This window comes from Perna viridis, chromosome 9, assembly GCF_037379345.1.
Source record: "Perna viridis isolate PV_CMFRI_1.1 ecotype Kerala chromosome 9, ASM3737934v1, whole genome shotgun sequence".
NCBI lineage: Eukaryota > Metazoa > Mollusca > Bivalvia > Mytilida > Mytilidae > Perna > Perna viridis.
In genome coordinates, this window is record NC_142453.1 from 3662310 (window position 1) to 3690298 (window position 27989).

At 32.2% G+C, this 27989-nt stretch overlaps 2 protein-coding genes and 1 long non-coding RNA gene across 7 annotated transcripts; 1 reads left to right on the forward strand and 2 right to left on the reverse strand.

The window, feature by feature from the left end:
- On the reverse strand, window positions 1-26008 carry LOC148606154 (sodium/calcium exchanger regulatory protein 1-like). Of its 5 annotated transcripts, XM_088547022.1 has the most exons (5): window positions 16888-17780; window positions 5123-14887; window positions 2468-2655; window positions 958-1059; window positions 1-536 (listed from the first exon to the last, which is right to left on the reverse strand). In XM_088547022.1, the coding sequence occupies exons 2-5, from the start codon at window positions 5154-5156 to the stop codon at window positions 486-488; spliced, it is 375 nt and encodes a 124-aa protein (XP_088403148.1). In that variant the 5' UTR covers window positions 5157-14887; window positions 16888-17780; the 3' UTR covers window positions 1-485. The 5 variants fall into 5 exon arrangements, with proteins under 5 accessions (XP_088403148.1, XP_088403143.1, XP_088403147.1 ...); XM_088547017.1 differs by lacking the exons at window positions 5123-14887; window positions 16888-17780 and adding an exon at window positions 25848-26008; XM_088547021.1 differs by lacking the exons at window positions 5123-14887; window positions 16888-17780 and adding an exon at window positions 21740-21824.
- LOC148606155 (uncharacterized) lies at window positions 7927-12288 on the reverse strand. The gene is made up of 3 exons (XM_088546010.1): window positions 12213-12288; window positions 11328-11558; window positions 7927-10897 (listed from the first exon to the last, which is right to left on the reverse strand). The coding sequence occupies exons 1-3, from the start codon at window positions 12286-12288 to the stop codon at window positions 10422-10424; spliced, it is 783 nt and encodes a 260-aa protein (XP_088402136.1). The 3' UTR covers window positions 7927-10421.
- LOC148606156 (uncharacterized) lies at window positions 22891-27989 on the forward strand. The gene is made up of 4 exons (XR_015915544.1): window positions 22891-23046; window positions 26228-26311; window positions 26708-26828; window positions 27756-27989. It is a non-coding gene; the product is annotated as an uncharacterized LOC148606156 (long non-coding RNA).

Sequence of the window (27989 nt, forward strand, 5' to 3'; positions counted from 1 at the left end):
AACGACAGTATTGCAATTTATTTGCGAAAATGATAAAAAAAATTTGAAATGTCTACACAACAAGTAAATAAACATCTACACATATAATGAGAATGAAAAATAAATAATACTGGAAAGATAGGCACTTAACATTATTTCTTTGTTTGAATGTATCATTTAAATTAATGAACAAAATAATTCATGGCAGATCTACATTTACAAAAAGCTATCCAAAAAAGTTTTTATTGTTACAGTCAGAACTTTTCCAGTTCTCGTGTGAGGTCATTGATTTCAGAACTTTTCGTATATTTTTTTTCAGATTCCTCGACTTTTCGGTTTTCCATAAAACAGTACATAACATTTACTGATAAACATTGTTTAAACATAGTTAGCATGCATATATTTGAACTTATTACACCATTCAACAAAACATTTGCACATTTAAACTATATGTCCAGACACTTTATAAAAGGCAGTGTCGGAAATAGATGGCGCAGTTGACGCATTTACACCTTCTTGTATTTACGGGTGCAGCTGACACCATTACCAGTCATGACCTAAAAAATGCAAAAAAAAAATAAGAAAAGAAAGCATTTATGTGAAATCGAAAAAGTTGAAGAAAAAGATTCTGATATAAAGCGAATTAATTACAATGCTGTAAAACATTAACTGAATATACATGAAACGCGATCAATGCACAATAAGTATACACAAAACGCGTATTTTTGTCAATGTTGATAACCCTACGAATTTAGCCTCGATAGTTACAAATAAAAGCTTACTTCATAACTTCTAACTTCATTTATGCAAATTGCAGCAAAAAGATTCAAGTCGAGTTTAGAATTTACATAAATTGTCATTGTTGACGTGACAGAAGTGGGTTCTAATGCCTGATTTTTTTTTAAAACACCTATTAATGATAAAACTTTTATGATTTACATATGACATGTTAATACTTGAAATACACCATAACCTAACCATTGTCATCTGGTCACCATCGACGGTCCTAACATTCACTGATTCGAAATCTGGTCCCTTTTGTTTTTCAACCAACTGGTTCCCGTCCATTGTAAACAAAGCCTACAATTAAACAATATAATCAGTCGTCATTATTTAATTTGCCAACAAATTTCAATTCAGAAACAATTCAAACAAGCAGAATTTTAAGTCGCAGAACTAACAGAAGAGTTTATACAGTATGTCACCAGTATGAAACAAGTACATGTATGTGGTTAATAGGAATTGCTCTGCAAAACAAAACATTAACAACAACAAAAATACACAAAAAAAGAGACATCTGTGTAGTTTAGATTTGGTTGTCATTTATGCGTCTTTAACGAAATTTTATCGGCAATATATTTAATTTTTAATTGTTATTACTGCCTGAAATTTTGCCTTCTTAGGTTACGACCATAGATCTAAAACATATGGGCAATTTTTGGCAAACAGGATTATGTTGCTACAAGATTGAAAGTCGTCATCATGAACTCGTGGATCGTTATGGTGTATCCATCTGCACCATGAAAACTGATTTATTCAACGGCTCATAGTTTTCCTTTCCTCGTTTGTCTACCCCGGACTTGACTTTTTATGAGCAACTCGGCAGAGGACGCTTACCCTACCGGTGCACCTGGTCCATGCTCCCAGTTTTTAGTGGAGTCCGAGTTGCTCATTTGCTTTTGTTACTTTGTATGTATGATTTTAGTTACTTTATGTTCTTTGTTGTGTATGTCTGTTTTCCATGTCTGGTCTTTGTCCCTGGATTACATTCTTTTGATTACCGCTATTACCTTGGTTCCCTTGATTACCCTTTCATTGAAAGCTTTATGTCTGATCGATTCTGATATCGCTAATAAAAGGTTAACTTCGCGACCAAAAATTAGGCATGACGCTTACAAACGCTGATACAGCTTTTCAGACATAACAAAAAAAGCAACATTATATTGAATATGCTTAGGTTACTGGAGACTTATCCATGATTATATCATGTCAAAACCATCTTAGCAATCAATTCATTCGCATTCAAATGGAAAATATAATTATGGTAATATAAATGCAAATCACTTTATAATTTGCAAACATAGGGATATTACTGTTGTAGCATATAGCAATCAACGCATGAACAATGGTTCGATAAACATGTATTCGACGTAATTGTTGGCTTTTGAGTCATCTAAAGAGAGGATATAGATTTGGAATATATAAAAGTATCTAAAATCAATAAACTATTTCGGTTATGCTGACAGGGAGTCAAGCAAATTTCCAGTTTTAAGGATCTTTCAGTTCAGGGATGAATTTAACCTGAAACTATTAAGTACAATTATATGTCTAGCAATACATCTTTTCGTATAGTTTTCTTCTTGTTTCCAATCGGTAGAATTACTGTTGGTTTATAAAATAGTTTTTCTATTTTTTTTTTAATTATTTGATATTCCTAAAGTATTTTTGATTTCACCTTCATCTTTCGAAAAAAAAAAACATTGCTTACCTTCAGTGGTCTTCCATCTAAAGTAGTTGTATCTATTTCTGTTCCCAAAGTAAATTTTATTTCTCGTGACCCTGCTGACGTAGATACCCCAAACGTCCAATCAGAACCACTGTTACTAATGGAATAGGTCATTTTGGAGTCATCACCCAATGTTTTCATAGCAACCGCCCTTTTGTCATCTGGGACGCCTGCAAAGAAGTAAAACTATTCCATAAACAATAACGTCAGTATATTTTGATAAGCGCCAATAGGGCGATTTTTATGTATGCTGTATAATTAAAATATACACATCTCTAGTTTTTAATATACCCGTTGATTTTATTTACACTGCTTTCACTGGCAATAATTTGCATTACAATTCTAAGGTCAGTACAGACATCACTCGGAATTCAAAAGAAAATGTACAAAAATACAGAAGACCATTTTTTCAGAATAAATTGATCTGGATCACCACTTGTCTGGCTCACATAGACAAAAAAAAATAATAACATTATTGTTGAAAAAAACTAAGACCAACAAAAACAAAAATAGAGCATAAACAAAAGTGATGATCCCACCCCACTCCCTCAAAAAAAAATAAAGAAAGAAAGAAAAGAAGCCGTGAATTTTCATTATATCATGCAAGAATTAATGGCATTCATTTCTCTCTGTAGTCCACATCGTTCCTCAATTATATGATTATCGCTTTGAAATCGTTATTTTGTTTGAACGATTGAATTCTGCAATGCAATTTTAATCAAATCAATAATGAATGATACAATCTTTCTTCTTAATCCTTGATCTGCTAAATATATCAATTTTTGCTTTTCAGCAATTCAAAATTCTGCAAAATTATTTTGATGTACAAGTTATACTGTTGAATCATGCTCAACTTAGCGGCAACTGTTCGTTTTCTCTATAACTACCCAATGCAGAAAATATCTATCGGTCAATATTTAAATCAGGTGTAATTCGACAATTGTATAAGTAGCGTATAACAATTTTGTAAATCCAGATATTCCAAGATTTTTGTACTGTCTGAGAAGACAGCCTGCAGAGTATAGAGTTGAGACTAAGACAGTGATCGGAGCTTGCTGCAGAACCTGCCTGATTCTATCATAGACCTAACCTTAGATTGTTGGCAAACAAAGCAAATTAAAAGCGTATCATTTTATTTCCTGTTTTCGATTGAAAACCAGACACATGAACAAAGATGATGTTGAATTACTTTGCAACTACAAAGACGATACTGAAAAAAACATACTCTCGGATAATTAATATGTTATAGAACACGCCATGTATCCTCCAAAAAGAATGCAGTCAGATTTATTAACAAAAAGTCGAAAAATATGAGCTTGCCACCAGAAATGCATGTATAAAACCCCAATCTTTATATGAGATTACATAACCACAGACAACAAAAATACATAAAAGTCATATGGTAACTATAAGATAAGATGCGTAGTCTGTTCATCTCAAGACATTTTTGAATGCATACCACACATGACAGGCATACTTCTAAAGGCTTAGATGAATGGTGTATTTATTTTTACAAGTTACTTGTACGGTCTTGAACACATAACGTCTTTTGACTGTTCTGTTTTGTTATTTGTTACTTTCTGTCTCAGATTATCTACTTGTTTTATGGTATATCAGGTTCAACATGATGTTATTTCTACACTGTGTTTATATGCTTATTGGATTCGAAAAGCTGAAGTAATTTATGTTTTGTGTTTGAACTATCATGAAAAATCAGGAGCAGAACCAGTAATTTAAAAAAAATAAAAAGAGATTGGTGCAAGGCCTCCGTTTGCTCATTTTGCCTGGAATTTGCACAAATATGAACACAATTTTCCAAAACAAAAGTGGGTGGAAGGTATAAAACCGCGCTCTCTACTCTTCAAACCGCCAATTAACGCTAATTTAACCAATGATAAAAAGTCATCGTTCAAACCACACTTCTTGGATAAGTAGTATTTAAAAAGAATGATCGATGAAGCAATAATATTTAAAAAAAATTAACTGCATTATGATCTTTATGGTTGAAGCTGTAAACATTCCAATGCCCACAAAATATGGCAGGAATATCTTAGTTGTATAACCTGAAAAAAAGGATATTTTTATTTCGGGAAATTAAGTTTATAATCATATTTTTAGAAAAAAGGCATATTTTTTTTTAAAACAAGTTTTAACAAATTTTCCTCGCTTTGTGTCGGGGTACTTTAAAACAACAGAGCACAATTAGTATTGCAATATTTCTTTAGTATTAATCTCAGCATATGTCCATGTCAAAAAGTATGTTAACTAGTTTACATCTAGTCATTTTAATATTTATTAACTGTCTAACCGACGATGAACAGATGTCAAAAATAATTGCCAAGATGATCAACGTATAAAAATATACATGTGCATGCTGTTAATCAATATAAAGATAAAGGTCATGTCCAAATTCTAGATCTAGAAATTGCTTTAGCTTTTTTAATCATCTTTATATATGTTTGTTTTATTTACTGGCCTATTTTAAAAGTTTATATGGACGGAGCGCCAGCGACGTCCTAAATATGTAGAATGTAAGACCAGAATTATAAGTGGCTAATAAAATATTCTGACGGAAGTAACGAAATTTGTTGACACGGACGTAGACGATTGCGTAAATTTTCAAATTTTAGGCCCTACCTGTATGAAAATATATCTCTCTTTTGATCATCATTTTTCGTGACAAATGGTAATTGCCTCCAGTCACTACTAAAGACTGTATAAACCACAGGAAATTACATATAATTGCAAAATAAACATTTTAGTAAACAATAATGTACATTATCTTTCATTCCTCTGGAAAGACTGGAGTTATTGAACGAGAAATATAAATGCTTATTATATACTAGGAAAACAAAATATTAAGTCTGTTATGTTGGGTTTAAAAGTTCATTTAGTTAGTGGTTAGTTTTTAGCAGCACAGTAGTAGTACTTACATATTTTCAACTATTGACTATAAAGTCGATGATATCAAGTAGAACAAAATTATGTCAAATGTTCGATGTAAGCTATTTTAATTTTATTTACAAATGCAATTATAGAATCCTACTCAATGACAAAATAAAAAGAGGTGTGGGAAATAAGTTTCCAATGCAAGCATGCTCATGAAACACCGGCTGTTTACACGAAATGGTGTATTAAATGCCAGTCTTCATAAAAATCAGACAGGGGTGATGCATGAATGTCAAATACCCACCAACGTCACTCTTATTTCTAATTCAGAAATATATACAGACCACTTAACCAGTCATAGTAGGTCATTGAATAGTTGCACTTTCGAGATAACAATTATATAGATTATGTCTGAAATTGGTACTTTGCAAGAGTTATCCTATTTAATTTGGTTTGATTCGGTTGATTTAAGTGGAGGATGAGAGTAAACTTTTCTCAGAAGTACAGATCTGGATACAGAAAGGACTATTGTTAGGTAAAATATATTATATGTAGACCGAAAAAGCATTGTTTTTTCGGTTGGATTTTCTACACAATGAATCATCTCTACATAATAGTAGACAGTGTCTGAATTTTATATGTACTGGTACTTAAAATAATTCAAAGCTCTCTAGAATTCTCCTTAAGAGTCTCTCTATATATACTAACAAGATTAGGTCGCCCCTTGAGTGTCAAGAACAGAAACTGAAGCTAATTAAGGTTACTGCTTCATTAGGTTTTAATCAAACTTAATACGACCCACTAAACCAGAAAATGTGTTGGGAAAATAATGTCATATTTAGGTTTCCATTGAAATCAAACTCGAAGCTCTTAAGAGTCTCTGTATCCTGACTGGTTTGTATCTATGTCTGTAACAGGAATATTGAAGCTTAATTAGGGAGATACTCAATGGCGCTAAACTTAAACTAATATGACACAAAAAACAAAAACAAAAAAAACAAAAAAAATAAAAATGACTTAGAGTGCATGAATTGATGTGATATTTATAGAGACCATTCTGACCTCCCATTAGAGTCAGATGAATGAATCAGTTCTTTCCGATACATTTGGATTTGAGAACACCCTGCATACATTTTTTTATTTAGATCTTCCTTCGTATTTTAATGCTGCTGATGACAGGTTACTCATTGAAACACGAGTACAGCATATCGCTGCTGATGACAGGTTACCCCTTGAAACACGAGTACAGCATATCGCTGCTGATGACAGGTTACCCCTTGTAACACGAGTACAGCATATCGCTGCTGATGACAGGTTACTCCTTGAAACACGTGTACAGCATATCGCTGCTGATGACAGGTTACTCCTTGAAACACGTGTACAGCATATCGCTGCTGATGACAGGTTACTCCTTGAAACACGAATACAGCATATCGCTGCTGATGACAGGTTACTCCTTGAAACACGAGTACAGCATATCGCTGCTGATGACAGGTTACTCCTTGAAACACGTGTACAGCATATCGCTGCTGATGACAGGTTACTCCTTGAAACACGAGTACAGCATATCGCTGCTGATGACAGGTTACTCCTTGAAACACGAGTACAGCATATCGCTGCTGATGACAGGTTACTCCTTGAAACACGTGTACAGCATATCGCTGCTGATGACAGGTTACTCCTTGAAACACGTGTACAGCATATCGCTGCTGATGACAGGTTACTCCTTGAAACACGTGTACGGCATATCGAAATATGCAATATTATATGATTGGTATTTTTTTGTATTCAAACGAGATCTGGCAGCCACTATGTTTTTTTCAAGAAATTTTAGTTTGGACGCACATTTTGCTAATTTAAAGGCTGTCGTTAAATATGGTGAAATATCTGAAGTGAAATTTGGTATGTTGCTTAATATGAAATAAGAATGTAGTAAACGATACATGATATTTTTGATATCATATTGTCGATTACATTCGACACTACTGGTTTACCAATTACAGAATTTAGTTCAGATTTTTGTACTCGTTCTGAGACAAAGAATGCAGCGAATACGTAATTTTGTTGTAGGGATAATAAGTCTTCAAGCTAATTATTACAATAATTGCATTGTTCCATCTATCAATCTATCAACAGAGGCATAATGAATAATAGCAAGACAAATTGCTTTACCAACTTAGGCAACAGCCATTTGATTCTCTATTGGGGGAGAGGGGCTATGGATTTTTATCTGAGACAAACTTTTTCCGTTGAATAAAAATAACTTCAAAATCAAATACTTGTTTCCCCAAATATTGAAAATATTGTTTTTACAAGTCACTACTGCATAGCACCTTTCACTATTACAGCATGATTTTTTTTTTGTCAATTTTAAAACAAACTTTTTTTTTCTTTCCAGTGATTAGTCAAACTATTTTTTCCACATTTTCCAGAAACAAACATTTTGTCAAAAAATTGTTGCTGCCTTAATGTATAGACAATACTGTGAGGGACGATTTAGAACAAATAAAAAAAAGTAGTTAAAAGACCTGTTTCATATTCCCGACTTCGACTTTGTTTTTTTTTTATTTTCTAACAGAAGGAAGTAACCTACCAACCTGACAGACTGGTTTACTGTCCGTCCGATTGGAGCAATGGACAGCAGTAGACTTCAAATACAAATATTTGACTTTTTGTAGCTGCAGTAAGTACTTGGTGACTTTTGAATAATTAATTTCAAACCATTTAGCTACTAACCGTAGTGTTAATTACTTAAGTTTCAAAGAAAAATGTTTACTGTTCTTTCTTTACCAAATGAGACCACAAACCAGGTGTTTGTGGGTCATGTCCCTTTGAAAAAAACGCTCATTATAAATGGAGTGAATCATGTATATGGGCAGATAAGGTTTTGGTAACCGTGAATATTTTCTATACTTATTTTTTAATCCGTCGTAAGTGTAATAATAACAAAATTACCGTACTAATAAGATTTAAGCAGTAGTCAAAAGAAATGGTCATAAGACAAAAATAGAAATACTAGTAAATTTAAATGCTTATATACCAGTGTGCGATATGAAGATAAAGCATAATCTTATCAGATCATTAATAAAAATAATTTCATATTTGATTTTTCTGCTCTCATTTACAGGACAGGAAATAGCATAAAAAACATAAAACACACAGATACTCAATCCAGGCTTCATCAAGCTATGAGTGACTTATATACCAGACATTTCAATAAAAATCATTAAGGCGGTTTTTAAAAATGAAAAAAAAAAGAATGAAAACCCTAGAAGTATTCACATATTAATATCTTATGGCACTTGTTAATCTGTTAACAACTTTTAGAAAATTGTTTTGCATTTCTTATTGTCTGCAAAGAATCAATTGCATAAATTATGACACCCGTATCTCAGATACTATTAGTAAATTGTGATGAATTTTAAAAAATGATTTGCTTTTTTGGGGGATGACATGGTATGCCAATAGTTAAAAGAAAATAGAGAATATTTTTCATGTTTCATCAATAATTAATATTTTACCATCATACTCTACTGGAGATTTCTTTCCCAGTCCCCCTTTCAGTTTATATATTCATTAGATTTCTGAAATACATTATCTGTGTATTGCTCATTTTTAAAATCGTAGGGTAATGAAAATATCTTTAATCTGACTATTCGTTTGCCTGTAAACATTGTAGGTACGATAATGCCAAACAAAGCAGAAAACGTGATCAAATATCACCTATCTCGACGCTGGGAGAATGCCGTTTAATTGTTTAGTGGTAATCAAGTAGTAAAATCTCTGTGGAAGAACATGTGATTGCCTTTATCTTATATTAGGTATATTTTGATATGATTAGTAATGTAAACATTGCTCTTTTACCTTTGATTAAAATGTAAATATCTTATTTTTGTAAATATAATTCAATAATTGGTTAAGGTATGCTGTAACCTTAAATGATTTTTTTTTCTTTTCATCTTAGGTTATTACTCATGAAACTAATTATCCATTAAGTCGAAAAGTTTTTGGTATGTGATTTATTTTTAATTCAAAGAGGTTTCTGTTATGAAAATATGTATATCAATACTTCCTTACTATAACATCTGCGAAACTAGTATGTAGTAGTTCAGTTTCTATTATTTTCAAATATATTTTCCAATGTTTCAAAAAGGTTGTAGATGAGAGCAGCAACAAAAGTTCACATAGTGAAAGCAGTTATATGTGATCCATGTAGTACTACTCGAGATGGTTAAGATGATTCATATAATCTTTTTAATAAAAGTACAGTTATATAATTGTTATAATGTAGACCACATGGCTAAAGTTGCAGAATTAATTAATATACACGTAACTCTACAAGTCTGCACGTGCACTGTTGATAGAAGTACAACTTTAACCTGGTATCAGTCGGTATAATAATCGTGCAGGTTTGAACATTAGTTGTGCTCTTTAGATTTTGAGGGAGAAATTCAAAAGAGGTCATTGATAATCAGTGGTCATTCTCACGCGCTTGAATGTTAAAAGTATGATAAAAACATAATTAGCGAGTAGTTCAACATCATTATTTTCTTGACTTATTTATTCTATATTCTTTTGTTACGTTATATGCATTCTGTAAATAAAAACATATATTTTTAAAACTATATAACAATTAAATTTAAAACAAAAAAACCGCCAGGTATTTGATATTCTTTGTTAAAACAAGAATGAAACCTTCTTGGTTTATTTTACCTTATATTTTTCATTACAGGGTTCATTAGGGCAATATCAACTATTTATATTTGTGGTGAGTGGGGTATTTCATAGAGTATCTCTCTTAAATGAAGCATGCTATGCAAAATACGTTATGGATTTTAAACTACCATTCGAAAAATGGCTCTCGTCTTATTAACGAATGTGTAAAACCAGAAATTAAAGATATTTCTCATAACAAATGATAAGAGTAATTTAATCTGAAGTTTCAGCGCCCTGAACTAAACTTCAAGATAGATTTACTTGTTGTGGTCTGTAAACCTTTCCAAGTTATTACCAAATGACACAGAAATGTAACAAAGCACATCAAAGCCTAAAGACTATTCTTGTATTTCGCATTGACAGATATAGCCAGGCTCTGTTGCTTCGTTAGTCCATCAAAGTTGCTCTCGGTACTTGATAAAGCAATAGATTTTAAATCATCTTTAAGATGTTCAAGGAAAGGCCGCAGAAAAAGCTTCTTGTTGTCGTTTTCCCTGGATTTGTCTTGCTTAGATAACATAGGCAAGTTTTCTGTATTTTCAAATTTGCAAATATCTTCTAGCAAAGCTAATAAACATGGTCCCAGCTGACCCGGAAGTTCTTTACAACTGTCATGGTGACGAATGATCAATGTTTTCAGAATGTATGATGAGTATTCCTGTTTGTCTAGTGAATGACCTATATCAACCGAATTACCGTGCCCGTGAATAAAATATTTTAAGAGCTGATATACCTTCTTATGGTCCTTCGACAATTTATTTTTGACAAAATGTGCTTCTGTTTCAGTGAAGGATACTTGTTTTTTAACTTAAATTACTCTACCAGTTTTGTGAATTTCTTTTCGAAATTCTTTTAGACCACAATGCTCCTCTACAACCTTCTGAAAGTTGCCACCGGAAACAATTGCAACGGCTACAAGATCTAGATGTATAACTCTCTCGACACTTCCGCTTACATAACCAAACTGCAATGTCCAAGCAGGACCATTTTTTTCCCGATACCGCTTTAAAGTACACTCGCCTCTTTTTTGTCAACTGAATGATGAACTAAGGTTCTTATATCTTCTTGTTGAAGCACAGATAAATTATTTTGATGAATAATTATTGAATCGAATGCAATGTTTATCACATCTTCGTCAAAATGACCTTGCATTTCACTTGACATATTCAGATGATGCAGCGGAAATTTATTTCTTGTTCCCTCATAAGAACTACCCACTCGATAATGCACTTCTAAATTTGACCTCCTCGATCCATAAAATGATTGATCTTTCTCTCCAGTTGAACCACAGGAGCACGTAGTATAAAAGCAAATTGAGGATCTGGTTCTTGCAGAGGGTGATATTCGAAGATCTTGGCGACATCCTTTTTTGAAAGCTTTTCTATGCTAGTTCCGATAAATTCTTCCTCCTCTTCTTCAATTTGAAATTTGTATTCTTCTTCGAAGATATTTCTCAAAAATATTGGCCCTTAACTCATTGGACATTTTAAACATTAGATTTTGCACTTCCGCTTCGAACACAACAAATTAAAACGATATTCGTCAAATAAACAGTCCTCGGAAACGGAACGAGATAAATGGTCTTTGTTGTATTTGAATGAATACGTAAGTATCCATACAGGGTGATAAAATCTAAAAGGATTATATACCGTATATTTGTGTTACAAAGCATCTGAAATGGAACAGGTATAGATTTACACCTTTTTTAACATTTAATCTTGACGCTCGTACCTATTTCAAATTATGTGAATACTACTAGTTTGCGTGGAAGATGCGTTTAATTTAAATTTTAAATGCTGAATACAAGATCGATTGAATGGGTTTATCATTTAAGTACCAGTCCACAGAAAATTCAGACAATACCAATGATAAAGTAATTCATGGTGTAGAAAAACTGACCATGCAAACGATGCTTTTGAACTTAAATATGGTGCAGTTTTACATAATAATAATCATTTCTGTATTCAGATCTGCATTTTTGAGAAAATTTTACAATGAAGTTCCCACTACAATTAACCATATGAAACCAAATTAAGAAATGTGAATCCTGCAAAGTTCCAATTTCATCTACAATAATCTATATAATGATTATCTAAAAAAGAACAACAACCATATGACAAACTAAGGCTGGTTATGTTGATCAGTAACTGTTTCTGATCAGGAAATGAAGCTGAATCCGGTGATTTATTTACATGCATAAATCACCTCCTGTCTGATTTTTATGGAGATTGCTACTTATATAAATGTTTTTCTTTTTATTTCAGCTCACTTATGATTGCTGAGTAAACATCAGTAAAATCAAGAATAACAGCTAACCTACCATTTCCATCGGAAATGACTGGAGCAGTTTCTTATGGCAAACTTTGCTAATGTCAAATGTAAAATGTCAATTGCTTGCTAAAGACAAGGAAATATACACATTATTTACATTATTCATTAGTTAAATGGGTGTGGCTTGGGTTCGACGAAAGTTTTTGAAACAAATGTGATGATAGATGACACGTTCACTATCCTTTTTACAAATATTTTTCTATGAATGTTATATCGTTATGAAGATAACAATATTGTCCAAAAAGACGTTGCTTCATTAGTGATGTTTTCTTTGTTGTTTTTGATAATATGAATCACTTCTCCCTCGATAAAGTTATAAAGTATCGTTTTTTTTTGTATGAATTAATAAAAATATGTAGTTGGTGCACGTGCAGATTTTGTTTGTATTTTGTTTTTGTTTTTTTTTTTGTTTTTGTTTTGTTTTGTTTTTTTTTTGTGAAAAAAGGACACATGGATGGTATTTGCCCAATTCAGAATATTCTTATGACTAATCTGATTTTATTCACGGTTGTCAGCAAATTAAATAATTCAAGTGTTAGGATAACAACCTCCATGCTCCCAGTTTATTTATTTTTTTTTGTGGAGTCCAAGGTGCTCATTTACTTTTCTTTTGTTGCTTTGTACGTATTATTTTGCCCCGTGCAGGTCCAGGCGTTAAAAGAATAGGCCTGCAGCAGCGCCAAGTTTGTCGTAAAAGGCGACTAAATAATGCTCAGAAACCTAGCCGGGGGCTAGGCGCTCTGCCCACAGAGCAAATGGGATGTGTGCCCCAGGTGGTGGAATGGGGTACCCCTGGCATGTTGCATGCTGGGGTTGTCAGGCTATTATACGGAAAACCTGACCGCATACCATAGTGGTGCACCGTGTTGGGAAAGATGTCACGTTCCTCGCACGTTAAAGAACCCTGCTGAGGTATACGATAGGAGTAGGAACCTTTGCGCTCCGCCACAAGAGGCTAAACTGCCCGACCTTACCCATCACCCTTTTTTCTAGTGGCAATCAAACTTTGTCGACCCTATTATCCTTTTGTCCCATCCTTTTTTCATTTCATCATCATTTCATGTTCATTTTATCATCCATTTCATGTTCATCGTCTGAATATAGCTGAAATATTGCTGTTCGGACGTTAAACCCCAACAAACAAACAAACAAACTTTTAAAAATTATTTTGACTATTTTATGTTTATTTGTTGTGTATGTCCGTTTTACATGACTGGTTGTTGTCCCCGGATTAAATCTGTTGATTTCCTCTAAAATGTTAGTTCCCTTGATTACTCTTTTTAAATTGCTTACAATACAAAATTGATTGCCCTTATCCGTGAATTTCGGACGACATGCGTTTTATAGGTAAGAATGTCTGATTATTCAAATAAAAAAACTGATACCATCGGTCTGGAATAAGCTGTCTATATGGGTGATATAACTCTATATTTCTGTGATTATTGATGTAGCTGGTGATGCAATTTTAAACAGATGGTTGGTACATTTATTGTTTTTACAGTCAACGGTAAAGCAAATGCTATTAGCTTTCGACCATACTTTGTGTAAAAATCAAGAGATCTTCAATTTTTACTGAAGGCACAATGCCGGTGGAAAATATTTCCGCATTTGTCAAAGGATTCATCAATGCTGAATGTAAACCCCTTTGTTTGAATATTTTTATCTTTACTTAATCATTTTTTTATACTATTACTGAAGTCAAGGTCCAGCTTTGCCTCTGCATGATCAATCCATGTAAAAAAGTAAACATTGCAGAAAAGAATTTGATAGATTACTTTGAAAAAAGGATTTGACGGTTGCAGAGAAATAGTGCAGTTGTGCAAACACTATAGCATTGTGTAAACAGGAGATGTCTTCTATTATCAGATCAAATTTTGAATTGCATAATAGCAAAATAACTAAATGAGTATAACGCATGATGACGAAGGCAAAAATTATAAGTGGCAGATAAAGTAGTAATAATACTTCTCATGTTTTTCCCAATTGATTAACCACGAAAAGCTTATATTTTCTTTCAAGAATAAGAACTGAATTGCATTGAATCTTACCTTGGATATAAGACAATATTTTTAAAAAATTTTCATCTATTTAGTTGTCATTTTTTAAAATGTATTTATTTTTTTTTTTGTTCCACAGGACAGTCTTTCTTTTTTTGTTATAAATATCAGTCTCTGTAAGAATAAAGCAATGGGTGAAAGGAAGGTTTGAAATAACAATAATAAGACAAAATATTCCATATCATTTGGTAAAATGAGTTGTACTTTCATCGAAGTGCACTATAAATGAACATTTCAATAACTTTAATGTAGCATTGTAATGAAAATACCCAAACATATCCAGTAATGCAGTGATCTATTAATGGTCATTTCACTTCCTTGAGTGCAATTATATTGTCTAAAAAGTGGATATTTGATATGTAGGTTTCAGGTTTTTCCCATGTTGCCTGATTCTTAGAAGGACTTGTACCTAAAATGTGGTTATCCGTATTTATGAAAATTTCTGGTATCTGGGCTGATTAATTCCATACGATAAGTATTCCAAATCATTTGCGTTCATCTTTTTAAACGTTGATTTTCAACACTTTCCATGAAAGAAAACTTTGCATATAGTGCATGGTAAGTTGTATATCGAAAAAAGAAAATTGATATGGAGGCATCAGAACAGAAGGACAATTCAGATACATCAAAATCAAAATATATGGCCAATACTTGAAAACTGGAAGCTTACAAGCAAAATTATTTTACTTGATTTTCACACGAATTTTACATGATTTTCACCTGAATTAAGGAAATAAACTGAAAAAAATCTGGCGAATCGAGCCTTTACGTGAAATGTTCAGAAGGAATACATGTTCAGTGAAGTTCACGTGAAAATCACGTTAATTTCATGTGAAGCTCAAGTTACATGAATTTCACGTGAAAAATATTTGCCTGTGTAACCGATCTAAGTACTCAATATAGCGAACAAAATAATGCATAATTTAATATAATAAAAGAAATGAATATAAGGAACAAAAGACAACTAAAGAAAAACTAAAGTACTTGTAAGATGAACTCACACGAAAGGAAACCAAGGAATAACATCATATGCTCTGGAAGGATAAGAATCACCTGCGGCACCCGTCATATCGTAAGTGATCAAGGAGGTAGACACAGGGTAAGGGGCATAACTCATGAAATCAGTGATATGTTTGTATCATATTCAATTTCACCAAAGCCTGTCAAGCTTTCATATGAAGCAGAATAAAATGAATCTAAGTTAATTAGATCCTTAGATAAGATTGATGTTAAATGCTTAATACAAACATTCCAATGATTTTTAAGAGTTGTGTCCTTTACCCTAGGTCTACCTCCTTAAAATCCGATAAATGTCAAGTACGGAAGGTTTTCAAACCGGTAAGACGTGTAAATTATGTATTATCAATATTAAAACAAAAACGGTTTAACAAATCATGTTGATATATCGCGATGAGCGTAGTACAATCGTGGCATAGGTTGACGGAGCTTATGGCAGGGTGTTAATAGAATAAAATCGCCCTGCAAAAGTGGAGGGCATTGATTGCTACAATCAATCTGCTTCACATATGATGTGTGTTACGATGTGGTCATATATTTCGTATGTAGTTTATAATGTTATCAGAGTTATATATCATATATCCAACAGCCTGAGAAAAACAGTTAAATACATTTAAAGTAAGAAACAAGATTATAATTGTATTTTAGCAAAATGATATATTTTATGCATAAAATAAAGAAATGCCGAGCGACAAAAATAGCCGGAAACACCATACAGACAAGCGAAAATCATACAACACAAAAACTAAGATGAATGAAAATTTCACCACAAAAATTATTTCATTTTCACTACATAAAAAATTGTTTGTTTTAAAACACATTATGTAATTTTCCCTCTTTTCTCACACCTTCTTTTTTTCAAATGACGTTACAGGCCAAAATGTCATCTTCTGACATTGTCATTTGTAATATCTGTTAAAACAAATTTATTTCCCAATTTGAAAATGAAATGACACCATTGTATTCATATCCAACACTTCTGTCGACGGTTAAAAGATTACTACAAGTAGTATTTGATGTTGAATATTAATATCAGGTTCGTCTTTTTGTACAGTGGTAATTTAAGAGATCTTAATGATATGTAAGTCCTGCGTAACAGAAATACAGTTGATATAGAAATACAATCGTTAATAAACCTAAACAAAAACCATTCTTTATTATGTAGATAAAGATTTACTGCATGACAAATTCACTTTTTTCAAAATGTTACCACTCAAAAAGTACCAAGCGTCACCAACTTATGTCATTGCCATTCTTCGTATCAAGAATGTACCTGTTTGTCGAAAGCCTCTAATCAATATAAATTCAGCAATATCTTTAGTTGATTAGTAATCCTAACCTGCCTTATTCTTATCTGGATTCTTATCTTATTGGGTTAAGTGCATTTCTTACCGTTCGTTATCTGTATCTTAATGGATCCATTTTACGTTTGATAACAAACTGTGTATATAAACGAGCTGGTCTGTCAATAATATTTATATATTGTGAATTCATAAATATTGCATTCAGCATCAATTTATAACGTCTAACAAATCTTTTACAAAAATCAGTTTAACTACGTGGGCTTAGATACCCCAAGCACCCCAACATGCCCAGGAAGACGTAAACACTCGTACTATTGAGTCACAAAAAATCTGTGCTTTTTGACCCAGTGTGTTAGAAAATATAGAAAAAAAAGAATCCGCAAATATTTTTGGCGACAAAGTGATTCGTAAGTAGGAAATACAAATGTAAACGTTAATCATCATGAAATTGTTGAGTTTGGGGTGTATGATGGAACCTTCTAGTCCATGGCATTGAATCGAGTACTTTCAGTGGCGTACAAAAAATATGAAATGGTGTGGGGGTCTAACAGGCCAAACTGAACCGCTTCAATTTCCTTTTTTTTTATATTGTCAACCTTTTTTTGGTGGGGGGGTTATGGGATAATGGGAGTCTTATATGACTTTGTCGTCATTTTCGATCAAGTAACGAAGCAAATAAAAAAACACACGTTATACAAAAACTATAAATGAAAATTTTATTTAAATTGTGGTAGTTTAAAAACATTTATGAAAACAATATTTAAAATGAATTAAAATGGTTTTACAAAGCGAAAAAAAAGCAAGCACTACTGATACCGAGTTAACAAAATTATTGCAAATCATTAACTGTTTAATAAATGGAGGGTTTGAATGCAAAAGTCCAACTCACCGATTGCAATCATATATTCAACAAAGTTATCGCTGCTAAATATTTCCCATTTTCCAGAAAATTCTGCCATTGTTTCATAACTGATCGTTTACACTATAATGAGGAGATCGAGGCCAATTTATATCATAAGTAATAGGAGTTCCATAATCTAAAGAGAAGCGTCATAATAACTAAATTTAGATCTCTGCAACACCGAATCAGTGGGATTTTCATTTATTCGTAAAATTAGTAAATCATAAAATAGTAATCATAAGTATATTTGGGGAAGGGCAAAGAAATTATATAAAAACGTATATAAGTACAGATCCGGTTGATTAAGTACTCAATTGTTTTTTTTTCCAAGAAGCGATACTCAAGTTTTCATTTTACACTATAAATTCAATTGCCTACTTGAAGATAGCCATATGACATGTCTGGGTTATCCCTTTTAAACGCAACATCATCCACAATGAAAATTGCCTACAGCAATTAACTGAAAATTGTTCAAAAATAGATTTAAATCAAAAGCATTGAAACCATAACTAGAACAAAGGACAATATTTTAATGATCCGTGGGCAGAATAAGAAAACACTAAAAACTTAATGAAATAGAATAACCCATACAATTAAGAAAAAAAAAGGGAAGAAATTAAAGACTGCCAATGTAGAAACCAGGCCAGACCAAATGATATGAATGGCACATGCAGAAAGAATAAAATCCCACCTATCATTTTGCTCCAATGTAATGTTATACTCATTATGTTGTCAGAGAGTAGAGAGTAGACTTTTTTTCGTATCAAAAGTTGAAGTGCAGTTTTTAGTTATCTTTTAGTCCTATCAGTTTCCTTTTCAATTCAGGCAGACAGTCTTTTGTAACCAGTCATTACGTATAGCATGACGTTTCAAGTCAAATTTTCTTGATGACAATGCCTTCTATTGACACTGTTATTTGTAATGTTATCTGGTATAAAGGACTTGGTGTTTAGTTTTTTAGAAATCATGCAAAAATTGTCTTATTGTGCTGATGAGATTAATTGGTCTATCTAATACTGATAAAATAATAGCAATCATTTTGAAACTTTTTTTCATTTAATAAAATGGAAAAAAAGAGAATTTAGAATTAAAACAAAATTTATCTTTAATACGGTCGGGATATTCCCATTCCACCTTGCAAAAAATAATGAAATTTTTTTTTCACCACAGAATCCGTAACTACTGTATTTATAATTCAAAAGTTTTAAATGCAAAATGCTAAACTCACCGATTGCAATCATATACTCAACAAAATTATCGCTGCTAAATATTTCCCACTTTCCAGAAAACTCTGCCATTGTTTTATCACAGAATTTTCATACTAATGATCTAGACCAATTTATATCATAAGTCATAGGAGTGCTTTAATTAAATGGAAACGTCATAACTCAACTTAGAACTCTGTAACACGGTATCAGAGGGATGTTCATGCTTTTTGTATGAAATCTAAGGTATTTATATATACGTTTAAACTAATAGTATTATCGAGGATAGGCCAAAATACTGTCAATGTTATAGAAACACAGATTTGATTCTTATTCTTTCTGAAATAACCTCATTAACGTGGTGCACATTAGATAACATGCATTGCAGGTTATTTTCAAGTGTGCACTACTGGCATTGATGTTATTTCAAATAGACTGAAAAAGAAAAAAATGTAACAGTCATTCCTTATAATTTAATTTTAGTATCGAAATTAAAGGAGTAAATCATCAAAATAGGTTGATGACATCACAGCTATACACATTACAAAATCTGGTCTATGAGATAATGGACAATTTTTTTTTATCCAATCAGAAAGCTTGTTACATTTTAAATTAAATTATTCACTAATGATATATTTCAGGTCAATTTATATCACGAGACACAGGGAAGTGTCATACTCAGAACCTTATAGCACCGTATCACAGGGATTTTTTTCATACATTTGCATGGTCAATTTTTGAATGACGACCGTGGAATCAAAAGTAGAACCGAGGAGGACAAAGAAATTTTTAAAAATATGTAATTACAGATCTTGGGATAAAGTACTACTTCAAGTTGAATATTTTTTTAGTACCAGTCAACATAAAATTCAGACACTGACAATGGTAAAGTAATTTATGGTGAAGAAAAACCCACCAAACAAACGATGCTAAATATTCTATACTTCCACATAACGATAATCAATTCTGCATTCAGGTCTGCACTTTTTCAGAAAATCATACATTCATCTCAAAGTAAAATCAAGAAATGAAACCAAATCAAGAACAACAACTCTTGCAAAGTGTCAATTTCATGTACAGTCTATATAATATTTATCTCAAAACGCAACTTAAAGTAACAATTCTCAATATTGCATATCATTTACAACTGCCGGATTGTTCATAGCCATGGGAAATGTCCAGATGATCTATTTTAAATGCAACATCATCCACAATGAAAATACCATAACGCATATTTGACTTCATGACCGTCTGGTAATTGTTCAAAAATAGATTTAAAGTAAAAGCTATAAGGTCCTGATTAGAACGAATAACAATATATTTATGATTCGTGGACAGGACTAGACCAAGACAACAGATAAAATACTATAGAAAAGGAATAAAAGAATACACAAAACACTAAATAAAATTAACTTTTCGTACAATTAAGATAAGATTTAAGAAACTGTTCATGTAGAAACCGGACAGATTCTTTTATATGGGTGACAAAGAGTAAATTAAATCACACCAAATTGTGCGTGTGCCACCCACTGCATGGGTCTTCATGGACACCCTCTTGAAGACATTTGTTCATAGATTATCTCTATTGACTTCCTGCATTCTGTTCTTCTATCATGCAAGTCCATTTAGATATTTTTATGATCGTATTCGCTTGAAACTTTTAAAGCTTACTCTCGGTTCTATCTGGTAATATTAATGTCATTTACATTTAGAACAACAAGGTTTTCATCGACGTGTCTAAGTGTCAGTCTTCGTACAAATCACGTGGTATGAAATAATACATTGGCGGTGTAATTTGATGATTTGAGGCATGGGAATCAAAGAATAACCACAAGATTTCCTGGTCATTTAAGGAGGTAGACATAGGGTAAGGGACATAACTCTTACATGAGGTTGATGTCAAATGCTGAATACAAACGTTCCAATGATTGGTAAGAGTTGTGTCCCTTACCTTAGGTCTATCTCCTTAAAAGAGAGAATGCTTCCTTTAGAGAAAGTACTTTGTCGAATAGCTTGGTTTTGGATATGAATGTTTCAGATTTATCTCATTGTGCCAGATTATTGTAAATGCTGACTCACAAAAGTTATAAAAACAATGAAACATCCAGTGCTATTTTTTCACTTTAAAAATAAAGGAAAACGCGTTTTGAGGTCGTCAATTTCAACTTTCTTACGAAAACGTTTTTGTATCTTTCGTAAAGGACCTTTTCCTTTGTATAAGAAAAAACACAAAGGACATTGACAAACAATTAAAACTGTTCAGTCATAATTCAAAATCGAATGGTAACCACTTAAAATGTCCTTTTAACCAATAAGTAATGTTATCCGGTGTTTAAAACAATTGTTTTATAACGAAAATTAATTGCTTACTTTACTATATAAATTTGCTTCCTTAAGAGTGCATGACCTTGTTCTGTACGCACTATGTATTTTTTTAAGATACTGATATAGTTTTTTAAAAAAACAATTGCTTATTTCTGAATGATTTAAACTTAAACCTCGCCTCCACGAATTTCTGACTATAACACTTTTCTTTCCATTATTAAAGCAAAAACAATTGACACTACAATTCTAGTACAACTTTAAGGAGGTAGACCTAGGGCAAGGGACACAACTCTTATACAAATCATTGGAACGTTTACATTCACCATTTTACATCAATCGCATAGAAGCATCAAAGTAACTTGGCCCGATTTAATCATTTTTCAAAGGAAAGCTTGAGAGCTGCCGTGAAATTGAATATGATACAAACATATCACTTATTTTAAGAGTTATGTCCCTTACCCTAGGTCTACCTCCTTAAGTAGTAGAAATATATTATATACCCAACCTACAGCTTTCAGTATATGGATCACATTTTGACACGTAAATAAAATAAAAATGTTGCATAAATTCACTTTCAACATTTGCGTTCAGACCTCTTTAAGTTATCGTGTGATTTATTAAAGAAATTTCCGAGTAAACGCGCTATAAAAATAGCAAATAGGATTACTAGGTTTCATAACAGCAAATTTCCTTTTTGTTGTTGCTGTACCATCTGGTGCATACCATATAAATGACTTATGTAATCGGAAATTGTTCATTATTTTGTTAAGAAATGAGTGTCCGATTATCATCGTATTTATAGATCCAAAACGTTGACACGAATAAGCGTTGCCAGCCGATATATTACCAGTCTTGTGTGAAAATCTTTGTTAAATCACTTACCGCATTTATAAACTATGTGTGTAATTGAAATTCACATGTATTATGCCAAATGCATGCCTTAAAGAAAACAGCTATACAGAACCACTTGTTCGCAATATACATTGAATTTAGTGTTATGCAGTAGACTTTTTTTTATTATTGAGCAACGTAAGTGATGTTACAGATCATCAATGATATTCGATCCTCTTGACCACTGCTTAGATTTTATTAATTCGGAAATTTTGTTATTACCCTACATAAACACAAAATAAAATATTTCGTATGTTAACGCTATAAATGCGAAATGTAGTAATATCATCTAAATGTTGGCTAATCTTTGTAACCGGTAATATTCGTTTTTTTTAAATCATAACAAGGGGAAAATGTGTTTAATACAGCTTGTTTTGCGAAATGCATTTTAAAGGTTTCAATTTATAATTTCCCACAGCATTGATATTCAACCATTGAAGAAAGAATTCTTTAATGGGTTTTGGAATTCAATCATTCGTTCCGGTAATTTAAAGTTGCTTGCCTAGAGTAAGCCATCTTTCATCGTTCCCTTTGTATTCTGTTTTGTTGAATGATTGATTGTTGGGGTTTAACATCCGAGCAGCAGTATTTCAGCTATATTCAGACGATTTCTGTTTTGCTGACACAAAACAATAGGCAATAGTTTAGAAATAAGCTCAGGAAGGAACATATAATATGTAGACAGCTGAATAACTGATGACTAATAATTACATGTATTTGTATCTATATTCGTTTCCGAGAAAAACATAAATATATGACATTCGTGGACAACAGCTCACTCCCGAGGTTTTCCTATATTTATATAAGGGTCTGAAAAATTCCCAATGATATTATAGCCGAGTGGTCTAGGGCACTGGACTTTGTGCAGGCGGTGTTGCCATAGATGTCACAGTGGTACGAGATAGATTTCATAACCTGTAGACTGGTATGAATAAATCCACAACTTTGATTGAGATTCATGTATAGTGTTAATTTTGTAAATCATTTCAAATTTAAAAGCAATTTATCTTCTTTTTTCTTCTTGTTTTATATGTGCAGAAACTTTCATGAATTTGATGGGGTCTGGAACCTGCTTACTAAAGAAAGAATCCTAACAGCGGTTTTTATTCCTTCTATTCAAACGTATACATTTATCATGACATTATGAAAGTTTCTTGAGATTTTTCCATGTATATAAATGTATATTTTAATTTTCGTCTACCGTTATAAGGCCGTTTCATTATTCATAAATTTCTTATACAGTAAAATAGTTAAGCCTTTGAGGACGACTGTGATATAGATCTAGTCAGACTACCTTTCCATAATTAGAAACTTATATATTATTATTGACGAAACAACTGAATAAATTATTCTTGCCAGCTTAACTATTGACTATTGATCAAGACCTTTTATGACTGAATTTACCTAGAATCGTCAAATAAAACCCTTTTTCAACTTCCTATTTCGAAATTTTGGTTCTGATTTCTTCTTGCATGCACATTATTTTTGTATATTTATATGATTTGTAATTGTGTATTGTCAAACCTCTAATTCGATGCCACTGTTGGTTGACCTTAGGTCACTTGGAGTATTGCCCACAGGCCCCTTGACTTGCCTGACCTTAACTATATACCAAAGATCATTACCGATATATTCAGTAGCACACATTTCGAAATCTCTGTATTAGTAAGTTTTCATTCATTGCATTAGACATGGTAACTGAAATAATGTAGTTCCTATGACATATTTTAATAGGATTTATCGGTGCTGGATTTTTGCTTTCTACTTCAATATTTTGGTCTTGCGTACTTCTTGTAAATACATAACAATGTGTTTCTGGATTTTGAACTCCCTTAGTACTGGGTTCTAAGGATGCTCATTAAAATACGTGTACGGCATACCGATTTTTTTTCCAATATCTATTATATAAATGGTATGTTTTTGTGATTAAAACGTAATATCTTTCCGATAGTCATATTAATGATGGATAAAAAAGAGTCTTGTGAAGTCAATTCGATTGTTCAACATTTGGTAATTAGTTGAAAAAAAACATTGTCTGCATTTTTCACTACAAATCGATATATATCCAGTCAATTTTTCCTCTACCGTTTTCTTTTTCTATCGGTTGTAGAATTACTAATGGGAGATGCGGTATGCATTTACCCTCTGTATAATTCTTCGATACTTAAAAATCAATACAGTAAAATCAAGGTAACAAACAATTTTAAACAGTGATCAAACTTCTAAATTGATTTTGACCATTTATATATGTGGAAATTCTTTGTCTTTCATTCCTATCAATAAAAGTTCATGAATGGAGATACTAACAGGAACTCTATACAATAAAAACATTAAATACATTTTCGGTAATTAAAAAGACATGATAAGAAAATTGAGATAGATGAAAACTACGATGCAATTATGATTGCACATGGGACGATGCATTTTCAAGTGTCCAAAGTCGGACTTTTTTAATCAAACTTATACTTGTGGAACTTATCTTTTGCTGTTAAAAGATTTTTCAATAATCATAAACAAAGTAGAAGTCATGGTGCAAATAATTGTGCAAAGGATGTGAACAGCTTTGAAGAAAAGAAGTCCAAACAAAGAGTTTTTTTTTTAAGAATTAAAATAACCCTCCTTAATCTGAACTTTGAAGAGTATATTAAATGTTTTTGACACATTCGATCAATTAACACAGCAATAAAGAAGAAAAATTGTGAGCAAACCTCAGTAGAGGATAACCCCGCTCCCCCACCCAAGTAAGCATATAATCAAAATATAAACAAAACTGTCAAACAGGAAGTGGATGTCGCTTCAGTCAGAAATCGAATCTTAAGTCATGGCATACATATATACAGCGTCTGTCAAAATAACAAGTGGCTGTAATAAGTAGTTGCGGAAATAAATGCAAAAGAAATATTGTGGACGGACGAATGGACGTGGGAGTATATAAAACAAGTTTGGCAAAAATCCTGCCTGATTATTACAAACATGTGTGCTTAATTCTAAAATATGTTTAGAGATTATATATATATAGAATTGAAGGAATGCTCATTAGTATGAATTGACTCATATTACATATTTACAAATATTTTAATAACATAATATATGTTTTAAGTGCAGCTCTTCGTATTATATCCGCCTATTCAACACTTGAAACGAGCAGTAAAAGGTTATGAATTAGAGAAATGTCTGAGTAAGGTCACCCACTTTTTCATTTTCTTATCTTGGTGAATGCTAATAAAACAATTATCTTGGCAAATGAAAGATATGTCTATTATTTACAGTTTAATGCAATATTAAGCAGTTTATGGAGTATTTCATTAATTCATTTCATCATAGAAGAAATCGTATAATTTTAACTTGCTACAAGTTTCTCTGTATCAATATCTACAATGTTTATCTGATGTACAGAGAGTTTTGATAGTATTGATATTAATATAAATAAAAACATATATTTCAAAAAATTATTTCGACGGGTAATTCGAGACTATTTCTAAGTTATTTAAAACACAACTTTCCAAAATCAATCCCAGTAGCATATCAAAAAACTAGAAGTGTATATGGCAGCTACTAATTTCATACGCATTCCTTTATATCTGTGAGATTATTTCCCTCGTTAATCTTAATAAACCTTATAGACCGTAATTTTCATGACATATACTTGTATAAATTCCAAACTTATATCTTTTATTATCAATCGAAGCAGTAAAAATGAGGAAAAAAAGAAAAAAAAATGCCTACCTATTGCCTTCATATAATCATCGAATCCAGTGCTATTGTCAATTTGCCATGTTCCACAAAATTCTGCCATTTTTGTACGTTTATTCGAACTGATAGATTTCGCTTATTAATCCACTGTTAATTTCGTTCATACAACTTATTTTATAAATGGGCATAGTGGAAAATCCGGAGTAGTCACGAATTCTCATGTATGATTGATTTTACCGAGAACACGAGTCAATAGGATGTGGTTTAACTTGCAATATTTTGTGTCCCACATTTTCAAATGGACTCAAAATGTAAATTTAGAAGCGAATGGCGTATGTTCACCTTTTGTTGTTGTCTACACTAAAAGTTATCATCAGAATTGTTTTATCTAACTATTCATTTTATTTTAATAGCGCTTCACAGACTTCATCAGGTTGCAAAAATATATTAGACGATTTCATATATATTCAGTCAATAATTTATTAGAAGGCAAAAGGGTGAGTCCATGTAAAATTATTATCAGTGGAACTTCAACTGTATGAAAGGGCTTTTCTTACAACTTTGTTTTTATTGTGTTTAAATTCCTCACTTGGGAGGTTTTTATTTAGCCATTTTAATGAAAGTTGCCGTTTGTCTCAATATTTTTGTTTCATTCGATACCATTAAACAGCAACTATAGACGAGGTCACTTTTTTTTTAAATTAACGGGGTGTTCGTATGCTCGATCGCTAAGTTAAAGTTTCTTAGTAGAAATATCAAGCGTGAAAGTACATATTGTAATATGTGTAATTGATCTCTGCATATACATAGTTTTGAAAGTAAAACTGTACATTTATAATTAACATTTGTCGATACCTACACATCAACAAAAGCAGTCTGACTTTATTTTACAGCAAGCCATCAGCATCCGCTTCGGTCTTTGAAATATTGGTGATTAAGTGGATACTTGTGCCAACGAATTAACGATATCATGTTTACACATGGTTAACAATCAAACTCACAGACTTTATCGAGGTAAAAAGTTCTTTAAATTAGTCATATCGATTACGTAACATGGTTCAGGGCTAATTTGTTCTGATAACTCGGGTTAAACTTGGATCTAGTAGTGAAATTAACCGCAAAAAAGAAAATTTGCATTGATGAAATGTGTTACGTGTTATGCAAAGTTTTGTCTTGAGTATAAATGACTTGTTCCGCCCATCTCTTGACATACATGTTCTGGCATACCACTGTCCGTCCATTTAGCCGTCGTACAAAAACTCCACTTCCTTGGCGAATCTAAATAAAATTTTGATGTAATGTGTGCCTTCATTTATTTTCTTCGTTTTTCTTCCGTGTTGGTTTTTGTTTCCTTATTTTTTGTAATGTAATCCAGGGGCAAAGACTAGACAGGTAACAGACAAACACACCAAAGAACATAAAATAACTAATGCATAAAAAAGAACAGAAGGAAATGAGCAACTCCACTATAAACTGGGAGCATGGACCAGGTGAACTGGTAGGGTAAGCATTCTCTGCATTTCTAGAAACACCCGCCTAAACATTGAAAGAGGACTGAGTCACATAATGTGACATGGAGAGTTTGTTTTGTTTGTTGTTTTTTAATATTTTAAATATAAAATTGAAATTGATATCATTGATGATGAACACCTTATCAAACCATAGAAAAAGGAACGGATATAGTGAAACGCAACAAATGCACCTGCGTATAACCTAAATACAAAATAATAAATACTTTCAGAGATCACAAGAATGTCTTCAGCAAGTGTAGACAGACATTTAAGTAAGCTCTGAAAAGCCCCGACAACAAAAGTAATAAAACCCAAGGTAACAAAACGATGACAATTTTCTTTCACTGGTTGCATTTCCAGATGTGCTTCACTGAACCATGCTAGTTAATTTTCTTTAAATATTTAATCAACACGTTATTTACATTTCCAGGATTAAGGCCTGGAAGAGATATCACAAACCGTTTGTATTCACCTGACCTCGTCAGCCGTCTTAATGTGGTGCCTTTATATCCATAATTTAGTGCTTTAAAACGATTCATTGCTCAATTTCATTTACAATATTTACAATAGTGGCATTCCTCTCATGATTCATAATAAAGTTATATCGATGTTTGATATTAAACTGAGCAGTTTAAGGCAACGTCCGTAATGAGGAAGACCGTAT

Excerpts from the sequence above, each read along its gene's own strand:
- LOC148606155 (XM_088546010.1), bottom strand. The coding sequence starts at position 12,288 with ATGCATGTAAATAAATCACCGGATTCAGCTTCATTTCCTGATCAGAAA. Across the intron at positions 11,559-12,212 it reads GATCAACATAACCAGCCTTA|GGCCAATATTTTTGAGAAAT; the intron begins GTTTGTCATATG and ends CAATGAGTTAAG. Across the intron at positions 10,898-11,327 it reads TATGGATCGAGGAGGTCAAA|TTAAAAAACAAGTATCCTTC; the intron begins TTTAGAAGTGCA and ends GAGTAATTTAAG.
- LOC148606154 (XM_088547017.1), bottom strand. The coding sequence starts at position 25,917 with ATGGCAGAATTTTGTGGAACATGGCAAATTGACAATAGCACTGGATTC. Across the intron at positions 2,656-25,847 it reads TGATTATATGAAGGCAATAG|GCGTCCCAGATGACAAAAGG; the intron begins GTAGGCATTTTT and ends ACTTCTTTGCAG. Across the intron at positions 537-957 it reads ATGGTGACCAGATGACAATG|GTCATGACTGGTAATGGTGT; the intron begins GTTAGGTTATGG and ends TGCATTTTTTAG.